This window comes from Eucalyptus grandis, chromosome 2, assembly GCF_016545825.1.
Source record: "Eucalyptus grandis isolate ANBG69807.140 chromosome 2, ASM1654582v1, whole genome shotgun sequence".
Classification (NCBI taxonomy): domain Eukaryota; kingdom Viridiplantae; phylum Streptophyta; class Magnoliopsida; order Myrtales; family Myrtaceae; genus Eucalyptus; species Eucalyptus grandis.
The window spans coordinates 15,726,067-15,737,746 of record NC_052613.1 but is presented as its reverse complement, the minus strand read 5'-3'; the positions used below and the strand labels follow the sequence as shown (position 1 = coordinate 15,737,746).

The 11,680-nt window shown below is 37.5% G+C and overlaps 1 protein-coding gene across 1 annotated transcript; it reads right to left on the bottom strand.

The window, feature by feature from the left end:
- Window positions 1–3,200: 3,200 nt before the first annotated feature.
- On the bottom strand, window positions 3,201–11,334 carry LOC104431342 (wall-associated receptor kinase 3-like). The gene is made up of 2 exons (XM_039306818.1): window positions 10,827–11,334; window positions 3,201–4,581 (listed from the first exon to the last, which is right to left on the bottom strand). The coding sequence occupies exons 1-2, from the start codon at window positions 11,332–11,334 to the stop codon at window positions 3,449–3,451; spliced, it is 1,641 nt and encodes a 546-aa protein (XP_039162752.1). The 3' UTR covers window positions 3,201–3,448.
- Window positions 11,335–11,680: the final 346 nt, after the last annotated feature.

The following is an 11,680-nucleotide window of genomic DNA, read 5'->3' as shown; positions in this document are numbered from 1 at the left end:
CATGGAGAAGTGCCAAGCAGACCGTGATTGCTACTTCCACTATGGAGGCTGAGTTCGTTTCTTGTTTTGAGGCTACCTCGCATGGTGTATGGTTGAAGAGTTTTATTGCTGGGCTTAGAATTGTTGATTCTATTTCTAGGCCGTTAAGAATATATTGTGACAATTTAGCTGCAGTTTTTATGGCTAAAAATGCCAAAAGTGGCAGTCGAAGTAAGCATATCGACATTAAGTATTTAGCCATAAGGGAACGTGTTAAGGAGAATAAAGTGGTCATTGAACACGTTAGCACTGAATTGATGATAGCCGATCCTTTAACTAAAGGCATGCCACCAATGAAGTATAAGGATCATGTAACTAGTATGGGAATAGGTCCCATCATGTGATTTGTCGACATATGAACGATTTTGTTGTATGAAACTCTTATTCAGTGGTAATGTTGATTCTCAATTTTTGTGTACAGATTTTGTTATTTATGAGAATAACATTTATCCTTGGTTCTGGAATAAACATGAGGTTTATTCATTAAGATATGTTGTCACATATAGGCTGACATTAAAGAAATAAGATGCATTGTGATACATGGAAGATATTACTCACTCTTAGAGGACATGTCGCCATGATTCATGTGTTTTATTTTCTTTTCTTTAAGCATAAAGTTTTTGTGGAATTAGTTGGATAATTCGTATGATGAAAATGATGGGATCAATTAGGAGAATGTTATTTATTTTTTAGTGATCCCACATTTTAGACCCGCATTTTCTCTTAAAGGTTGCGACTGTTCGACATAAAGTTTTCCACGCTTCGTATCCTTTCGTGACAACCACCTGTCTTGATGGGAGACGATGTATAAATAGGAACGTAAGTTCATTTCTGACGGGTGATCACAAAGTCTAACACAAAATCCTCACATTTAGAATACACCATCAGTATGTGAGGAAATTTGGTTAGTAGAGTGCGCTTATTACTTTCTTGATTTTTCAGGACATTCGACGAACGTGAATGCAAACAATGGCCGGAGGTTTGTCTATAAACGATCTTGGCTTCCACATATGAATTATTTATGTCTTACACATTGTATACATTGGCATAGTATCTTAAATTAATTTGAACCTTATATAACATGCATACTGTATCAAAAGAAAAATTTGTTCCTAGGAAAAGTTTATTTGCTTGATTTCATTTTATGGATAACAGGACGGGAGTGAGGACTAGTGCAGGTATTCTTTACGAGGATTACCATAAGTTCGCTCATCATCGGTATTCAATTTGAGCTGTAAAAATCATTCATTAGGGTTGTGAAGGTTCAATTTGAGTCCTAAGTATCATCCACGATAATTGTGTATAGATCGGTTGATCCATTTATGACATGAACCCATTTAAGCTTGACAAGAACACATCGTGTCAAAAATTGCCTGCCTAGTCGGTTCAAAGTTATTCTGGTGCTACGGGGAACAAAATTTTGTTTTTGTGAAACTTCTTATTAATAAAATTTTAAGTTAATAAATAATTGGATTAAAATAAATTTACTTGGTGATTTTTTTTTATGTACATAACCGCATTTATAGTGAGATTAAGATGTATTAGAATCATCAAAAATAATCTAGCAATAGTCTAAAATTTTTAGGGTTAATACCACAAAAACCTAAAATAAGTACATCATGACAAATTTATCCCAAATGACAGAAAAAAAAAAAACTCAAAACTATATACTTGTAATAAATTTATCACAAATTAATTTTTTGACCGTTAAAAATCTCAAACTAGTACATTTATGATAAATATGTTCTCTATTAAATTGGAGTAACGTCGCAAAAAAAAAAAAATCACAAAACTGATATAATTGTGACAAATGAGAAGTAAAATCTTAAACTGATATATCAATCAATTGTTATTGGTCACTATCAATAAAATTTAACTGAAACTAACAAATAATAAATTTGTCATATGTATACTAGTTTGAGGTAAATTTGTTAAAAATGTACTAGTTTAGGGTCTTGGATAAATTTGTCACATGTGTATTAGTTTGTGATTTTTCGTGGTATTAATCCAAAATTTTATAACAATATATGGCATTATTTGGTTCAATGAGATTAGCATCCAAAAGTACATTTGTGATTGTGCTTGGGTATGCTGATTTTGACATCAAGGACTTAATATGGAGAACAGTTGACTTCCTGTAAGAGTTATAAATGGCAACGCATATGGTAACAATAATTTTCATCATAAAATATGTTGTTTTGTGTGCCCACAGATGATATAGAGCTACCAGAGTCCCCTGTACGTGTTCTACTCTCTTACTAATCTTGGCTGGATAAATTGACTATTGAATCACAACTTTTGCACAATCTTCAATTAAGTCTGTAATTTTTTTTTTATTCAATTGAGTACTTAAAGTACATGTTTCTTTACATGTTTTGGTCCATTAATTGAGAAAAATTATTGCTAACATGCATTAAGTTGCAGATAATTGCCATTCTAGCATTACATGTGGCATGTGGCACTGGCGTGGCGGTGGTAGTGATCATCACTCAGATTTTATCCGTGCGTGCACGTGACAAGTCTAAGTACTTAGGAAACGCGAGGAGTATGGGAAGACCACATGTGGAAGGCGTTTCCATCATTCATCAAGGCCATTATTGTGATTCAGCTTCAAAATAATACTGTGGTGTGTAAGGAAGTCATAGAGATAAAGCAAAGATGCATTACTCGAAGGTAAACTACAAGAAAACCTAGTAGCAAAAAGCATCTAGCTGAAGCACATCTGGGATGCCTTTATCATATGTATGAGTAATCACATCATGGTTGGAAGATATGGTATTTTTTGAGTTCCGGTTTGTCCTTCCCGCTCTCGCTCCCCATTTAACATCCAAATTACTACAAATAAAGAGAAAGTAAATTAAATTGGGATTTGTTTTTTCAAATTAAGATCAGATTTATAAAAAAAAAAAGGAAGCAATAGTGAAATTAGATAGTTTTTCTGGCCCTATTATTGTCTTTATGGCCAACAGTAATGGATATTATAGGGTTAAGTGCAATATAACGAGGGAAAGGCAAAGACCGGAAGTGAAGGGAGAATTTTACTTGCGACAAAAGTGAACTGGGATTATATTAAGGAAAACTAAGATAAAAAGGAGTGAGTACATTTTTTTTTTCCTGACCTATTATTATATGTAACGAAAAAAAAGACAGAAGAAAAGATAAAAGGAAAAGAGAGATTTATGATAATGTCAAAATGGCCATATGCCAGCCTTCCGTAAAGTCTGCTATATATAGATTGTGACACTTAAAACTTACACGGATGCTTGCACAATTATAAGTCCAAAGCAAATGCCAAACAAAATTTATATTCTGAATGCACAATACCCTAGAAGTCCCTATGGACAGTTAATAGACATGTTGCTATGGTAATATGGATCAGATGTTGGAACCTGCCGATTCCATTCGCTGATCAGAAAAGAGAGCTTGAGGTCCCATGTTGGATCGTCTCGCAAATAATTGAAGTCGAATGGTAGGGGAGGTTTTCTTCATCCACTTCGCATTTGGTCTCTTCATTGTTTTCTTCAACTGTCAAGCTGTCGAGCTCTCGGTTAATCTTGGCAAGTTGCTCAGCCACATCTTGCATTGTAGGCCTCTTCGCACTGGTTTGGTCCAAGCACTTCACTGCAATCTCAGCAACCATTCCTACTCTCTCCATTTCATCTTTACTGGCAGCCTCGAAGTTTATGATATCAGAGAGTGTTTTATCCTTCACAGAAGAGATGAAATAATGGATAATATTGATCGACTCTCCGGACCTAGTAATGAAACTTGTGGGCTTCTTTCTCGTGAGCAACTCCACAAGGACAACTCCAAAGCTATATACGTCACTCTTAATTGTTATTATACCAGTGGTTAAATATTCCGGATCGATGTAACCCAATGTGCCTTGTATTTTAGTGGCTACAATATTACTATGCTCTGGTGATATTAGTACTGAAGTTCCAAAATCAGACACTTTTGCTGAGTAATTGTGATCCAGAAGTATGTTCACCGACTTGATGTCACCGTGAATGATTGGGGGTTCTGCACAAGAATGCATATACTCAAGTGCAAGAGCAATTTCGGTAGCTATTCTGAGCCGGTTTTTCCACAATCTCAAGATGGTCGATGCATTCTGATGGATGTGTTGGAAGAGGGTACCATTTGAAATGTATTCATAAACCAGCAAGGGTATTCTTGTCTCCAAACATATACCATGGAGCTTCACCACATTTTTGTGGTTTATTTGCATCACAATTTGAAGTTCGTGCTGGAAATCCCTCTTTATTACAGACTTGTGCAAATCTTTAGGTTTCTTGACTGCAATCAAAGTGTCCCCAACTACTCTCCCTCTATAGACGGAACCGAAACTGCCCTCACCAAGCTTATTGCTGCTATCATAGTTGTTGGTTGCTTTTATTAGCTCTGCCTTTGTAAAGATTTGAACTCTGTGGTGTTTCAAGAGCTCTCCTCCATTTCGTTTGAAGTGCCTCTCTTTGCTTCTCCTCCTCCACATGTAAAGGACTAAAGCACAAACAGCTGTGAAGAAGGCTGGAATAATCGCTGCCAAAGAATATACATAACTAGATTAATGACTCAAGCATGTAATCCTTATATGGTCCAAATAGTTCTTCAAAGAAATTAATTTCAAACCCACAACCCATTTAATCATTTTTTGACATAATCTGCATCTATTACTATTATTTGGATAAACGGTCAATCTTTCAAAATATAACTACCGATTTAACTACCAATTTAACGGTGATAGAAAAATTGTTTCTATAACAAAAGGATTAGACATATTAAAGTCCTCATTTAAAATTTGACGAGCGTCATTATAAACCGAATAAGTAATCAAATGAACTCATTTCAAATACATAATACCAGCGTGTTCTATTACTTCTCCCGGTGTCGTTCCTTGACTATAATGAAGAGGGTTTGTAATAAAACAAAAAAGAACAAGGAAGCATTCACCTCCCATTGTTATAGCTCTTTACCTTTACAAATGGTATGAAAACTCAGAGAAATCTTTGAACCACTTATGCATGAACAATGAGGAAAAATTACTAAAAAGATCTTAAACATATTGTAATTGTATCAATTCAATTTTAAACATTTTTTTTCTAATTGTCCTAAAACACTTCATTCGGTCAATTTTGATTAGAAATAGTTGACGTAGATGCCAACAGTCCTATGTGACGGCCGACACAAATGTGAATAATTTTTAATATTTTTTCAAATTTTTATCTTCTTTTTATTTTATTTTCTTTCTCTTCCCTTTTCCCCCTTCTTCTTCTTCTTCTTCTTCTTCTTCTAGTCGATCTTGTGACTAACCAAAGGCCAGGGTCGACAAGATTGACTTTGGGCGAGCCCCCGCCACGACTAGGTGATACTTAACCTTGCCAGATCCAAGAAGGTCATGCCTCGTCCAGCCCTCTATCGAGGTAGGCCGCGAAGGCGGCCTTGTCCAAGACTCTCACTGAGGCTTACCCTTGCTAGATCTAGCAAGGGTAAGCCTATGTTAACGATTTTCGATCAAAATTGGTTGAATAGATGGAATTGGCACAAATGCAAAAATTTTAGGACTTAATTGATAACAAATAAAATGTTTAAAACTAAATTGACATAATTACAATAGATTTAGGAATTTTTTGTTAATTTTTCCTAAACTACCTAGATTTGTATTTGCCAATTAAAAATATGATTGAAGGACATATACACTAAGAGTAAATGATACAAATGGTCATTGAATTTTCGTCCAATGTGTAATGTGACCGTTGAACTTTAAATTTGTTATATGACTAAATTAAATATGTACCAAAAATTTAAGAACCACATTGAATAAATTTAAAATTCATCACTTTACATTAGACTAACAAACCACATTGCACATTACATTAAATTAAAGTTCAAATCATTATTCCACACACTAATTATAAAACATAACCATTGTTTATCTACATAATAGTTCTCTCTCTTAAAACTAATTTTACCCATATTGAATTGATAAGTTAACACACCGCTAGGGGCGAGCGTCGGTCTAGGGTCAACCCTGGATCGACCTGGATCGGCTCAACCCCGTCGGTCCTGGTTCGGTTCCCAGGGAGATTGGGTCGGTCCTTGGTTCTAAAATTCCTGGAACAACACTATGCGGATTGGTCCTCTGTCCTGAGAGTTTTGGGTCGGTCCAACTCGGACCAACCTTGACTATATATATACCTAATATATTACTTATAATTTTTTATATAGAGAAAACCTTAAAATAAACGGTGTCAACAATATTAAACAGCTCTTTAGTTAGGAGTTCAAGTAATTTTACATTGTTCTTTAATATCTTAGATTTTTAATGTCTTTTAAGTGTTAATATTCATAATTTACCAATGAGGAAAATGTTTTTGTGAGGAGTCCTCACGGCGTACAAAAAGGTATTAACAGCTCCTCATGGTATCATTCTCTAGTATTTGTTCTCTTTTGTTTTATTTGTCCTCTTAGTCTTCAATTTGCCAAAATTGAAAGAAACAACTTCTCCGCTCACCACTTGACACTCGCCTTGGGTCACTCGTGCCCCTTACCACTCAATGCTCGCTTGGCTTGTTGCTTCCTGCTCGACATTCGATGCTCATTCCGTTCAATACTCACTCCACTTGACCCTCACTGCTTGCTTTTCTTAGCTGACCTCGCTCATCATCGAATCCATTGGGTCGGTATGGTCTTCGGTTGCCCTTTTAAGGAGTACAAAAAATGAAATAAAAAATTATTGGTTGGTCCTAGGTTGATTTTGAAACCGAACCGAACTCATTGGGTCAGTTCGATCTTCAATCGCTTTTTTAAGGAGTACAAAAAATGAAATAAAAAATTATTAGTTGGTCCTAGGTTGACCTTGATACCGGACCGAACCCAATGGGTTAGTTCGATTCTCAATCGCTTTTTTAAGGAGTACAAAAAATAAAATAAAAAATTATCGATTGGTCTCGAGTTGACTTTGGAATCGGACCGACCCAATGGGTCGGTTCGGTCCTCGGTCCCAAAAATTGAGGACCAGTATTGTGCGTGTTGATCCTAGGATTAAGGGGTGGACCAGCCCAACCCAGACTATGCTCACCCCTACACACCGCCACCCCATGTTCGGCGTGGGGCCACTGCCATGGGCTGGTTTTATAGAGCCAAAAAAGCTCCAATCTTCACAAGTTAGTCAACGTGGGACAATGAGAAGATGAAATACATAGAAAACAATTGTACCTGATTGCTTTCCTAAAGGACTTTCCAAACTTGCATCTTTTTAAAAGCGAGACTTGCAAGGAGAAGCGATCGTTTTTTATTACTATTATCATTATTATTGTTATTAGTCCGTATTTTCATTAAAAACATTAACGTAACATAAAAGAAATAAAAAAATATATTTTTTCTTAAAAGTGTAAACCTGGTAACACTAACAGCTTTATTAGCCTCTATCAACTGTTGTACTAAGAAAGCCCGATGCCCCAGGCTGTTAGGTGTGGATCCATTCCTTCTTTTTGTAGCTTATTATCCGAACTTTGACATTTAATTTTATATATGCTTAACTTCAATGACTTAAAATATGTAAGATAGATGAGAAAAGGTATTTTTACATCCCGGAAAACTAATACATCCACCGCCAACTCTCAATTAACCATGGATTATTATAACGTACCCTGTCAAGCTAATCTCAAATTGCACGAGTAGCGTTAGTGGAACCTATAATGTGACCAATTGCTTCACTCCTGTTTATTCTGAAAAGCTCTGTTTGTCTGTACTTTGTTCTCTCTATTTTTTTTCTTCTGTTTCTCTCTTTTAATCTCTTTTAATAGATAATCAATTGAAGATCTTGTGAACCATTCACGGGATATTACCTAAAGGGGACAATTTTACCCAAATCCCAACTCAAACAAGACATGCAAGTCTGAATAATAATTACTGTAAAAGGATTTCGCAAGAAAATAAAAATAAAAAGCCCGGGTCCAATCCATGGGTGTGATCGTTAAGGTGAGTTGGGTTTCGTAAATTCTGATAACCCCACCGGGCTTCATCAATCTTGAAGGCCATCCTTATACGCAAGTTCACCAACAACTGGCGTTTGGCCTTCGTGTCCATTTAGTGCTTAGGGGCCATTATTACTTCAGCAACTCACCAGAGAAGAAAGAAATTCTTGAAATTTACACCATTATTAGGGCTTTTTTCCTCTTGAAATCAGAAGCTCTTGTTGTTTGTTTTGGCCCAAGATTTGCAGGTTTGGTTGAGATGGGAATTTTCACTTAGGAATGCGGTGTCCTCCCACCAATGTGGTTTCAAAGTGTCAGCCAGAAAAAAAAGGTTAAAAAGACGAAAGAGGAGGTACGAGAAAAACGAAGGATAGATGTAATCAGCCTTGGCCTGGGACTGAATAAGGACACGTGGCAGCTTATGGCTCACTGTCTATGTCGCCGGGGATTCCACCGACTAAGTACGGTATAATAATCCATAAAAACACATGTCAAACCTACTGTAAAATCAACAACGAATTGATAAAATATGAGCCATCTAGTGAATGATGAGGGGAATACACACATATGGATGAAATTACCTGGAACGAGTACGACCCAAAGAGAAATTTGGCAAGTGACTTTACCATCACCCCGCATTCCGAGTGGGCAATGGCAAGTGTAGTTCCCGGGCGTATTCTTGCACTTCCCATTATTTGGGCACTGGTTTGGATTCTTGCACTCATTAGTCTACATCATGCAGAAGAGAAATTGAACCGTTATCTCGTTTAATGGCAAAAACAAATTGGACAAGTCTGTGCATGGATTATTAGATAGACAATGCTGTCCCGTTTAGCTTTCGGTTGTAGTATTGGGACATGTGCCCACTCTCTTTCAACAAATCTTTTTGTTTCTCCATTCTGAGTCTCTCTCCGAGTCGAATCCGAGCACAACAATTTCATCGTTCCTTGCCATCAACTGAGATCGACGCTACCTTGAACTCTATATATAGACCCGTTGAGGGCACACGAGCTAGGAAAGATTCCAGCATACAGATCTTGTGGAAATCGAGCTATTGCAATAGTGCATGGGTCCTACATTGCAAGAGCCAAGCGAGGGGTCGTCTATGGTTATTGGGGACGAAGACTGAGCCCAGGAAGGAGAAGGTCTGATCGTTAAATGCGTGCATAAAATTATATATATGAGCTGTTACTCTCCAAGTGAGGTGGATGTACTAATATGCATATGTATCACTAATGATGGACTCGTCAAATCTATCATCAAATCTAACCCTTGAGATGCATTATGGTACGCAAACCATGTTGAATATGTGTATATAGGGGAGGAGGCACAAAGGTTTAAGAGAGAAGGTAAAATTATCCCTGTAACACAGGAGTAGAATTGCTAGAAATGTTGACGATGATGTTGGCAGGGTAATGGCAATGGCCTTGACTTAATTTACTAGGCAAAAAGTTGCAACCTCAAGAAATTTTTGCCAAACCCAAACTTATTCGATGGGTCTATCATGATCATTGATCATGTGGGTTTCACATGAACTCAAGGATCAATTTTGGAGATGGATTTGGATGGAGACAAGATTCCCCAACTTTATATAGGCCTCCCATTAAAATAATATCATATAGTAAGACGCATCAAATATGTGAGAAAAGCGTATTTTCTCTATCTTTCCCCAATCATCTTCACGGAATAACTACAAAAAAAGTCCTAAACATATTGTAATTATGCTAATTTAATTATAAATAATTTTTTTGCCTAATTTAGTCATAAATCTTTTACATTTGTATCAATTCAATCCATTCAACTATTTTTGATTGGAAAACGCATCCTACATGTTGTGGCGACAACTGATGCAATCAATTTTTAATTATTTGTTTATTTTTCTTTTCTTTCTATTTCTTTTGACCTCGTCAGCAAGGAAGAAAAAGAGGGAGAGAAAAGTAAAAGAGGAAAAAGAAAAGAAAGAAAAATAAAAATTTGGAAATTTTTTAAAATATTATTATTAATTATCCACATCAACATTGGCTCTATTATGTAGGATAACCGTTGTCCATGTTAGCGATTTTGGATTAAAAATAGCTGAATGGACAAATACAAATTATGATAGAATTAACTAAAATAAAAATTATGACAGAATTAACATAATTGCAATAAGTTTAGTTTCCCCACCTTCCACTCAATCCATTGCCATCTCTACCACTGTTGAGATTGATTTTAAGATGAGCTAAGGTCACGACCCCACCACCATGCACCATTGCCTAATCTCTCTTGATTAAAGGTTGTCTTCTCCTTTCAAACAAGCAAATTTCTTTCCCTTCGTTGCCGAGATGGTACCAAGGACTTGTTACTGCCGAGATGAGGTACAATTCAGACTCATGAAGACCCCCGCGGGCGGGGGGTGGGGGCGCAAAGTGGAGGTACTGTTGCCAGTGGACGAAAGGGAGTGCGTACTGGTATTTTAACGAGAGAGCCAGGGCTCTCTCTCTGTGGACATGGACATGGTGGTTGGACGGCACGCGAAGGCCCACGGTGGGCTCACCTAAGGTGGTGGGTGAATGATGACGGCTGTGGCAATGGCGTGAGGTGCAAGCCGAAGAGTGGAGGTAGAGAGAGAGAGAGAGAGAGAGAGAGAGAGAGGGAGGGAGAGGGTAGTGCAAATCAAGCGGCAAATGGGTAAACTAGGTGGAATCAGTACATAGATATTAGATACAGTAGTTCTCTAGCAGGCTCTTGCATGGTGATTAATTAATTAATTATCCACACAATTCATTTGAGTACGACAACGCATGAGGAGTCACTTATATTAATTACCTGGACATCCGTGGGTGCGATCATAGGGATTCCCCTCGTACCCATCCTCGCATAGGCAGTAGTAGCCCCGTTCTTCCCCGGAGTCCTTGCATTTCCTGTTTTTGCCTGCACAGGCATAGCTCGACTGGTTCGACTTGGCCTCTTCGCAAGTCCTGTTCTCTGCAATTTTCCAGTCCAGAGTAGCCGTCAAGTTCCCGAACGAGGTGTCGAGCATCGGAATACTCTTCCTGAAGGCAAGCCGCAGTTGAGTATCGTTATGTTCTTCGGGGAGGCTGACCTCTATGGTCGAGAAGTTGACTTTGATTTTGAGTACCGTGACATTCCCCGACAATAGTTGGTCAGGAGAGGTGCAATTGAGCAAAAAGTCCCTTGATCTCGCACGACTGATTTCGAGCCCGTACGGATAAGATACTTCCACTTTTCCACACCGGGGTGAGCAGAGCGCCTTCTGAGCGCCACCTTGTCGCAACCACCATGCCACAGCCAACGTTAGAAGCCAGTGCCCCATCTTCATTTCCAAAGAAAAGCTCACTCAAACTCTCTCTCACTATATTTGTTCATAGAGCGGAAGTCCAAGTTCAACCCGCTCACGCCAACCCATTAAATAATAGGGTAAAAGACCCCGGCTTGAGTACCATTTTTTTTTCTTTTAACTTACTTAAGTGCCATAAATTTGAAAAATTAATCATTTAAATACTATCGGTGATTTGGCTTATCAGAAAATTTGACATGGACATCGATCATCTTACGTGACTTTGTCAATGCTGACGAAATGTCATTATATTTGTAATTCAAGATGTAAAAGGTGACTTCTTTTAAAAACTAATAGTTTTCAAAGTAAAATGATAATTCTC

Excerpts from the sequence above, each read along its gene's own strand:
- LOC104431342 (XM_039306818.1), bottom strand. The coding sequence starts at position 11,334 with ATGGGGCACTGGCTTCTAACGTTGGCTGTGGCATGGTGGTTGCGACAA. Across the intron at positions 4,582-10,826 it reads TCGCACCCACGGATGTCCAG|CGATTATTCCAGCCTTCTTC; the intron begins GTAATTAATATA and ends ATTCTTTGGCAG.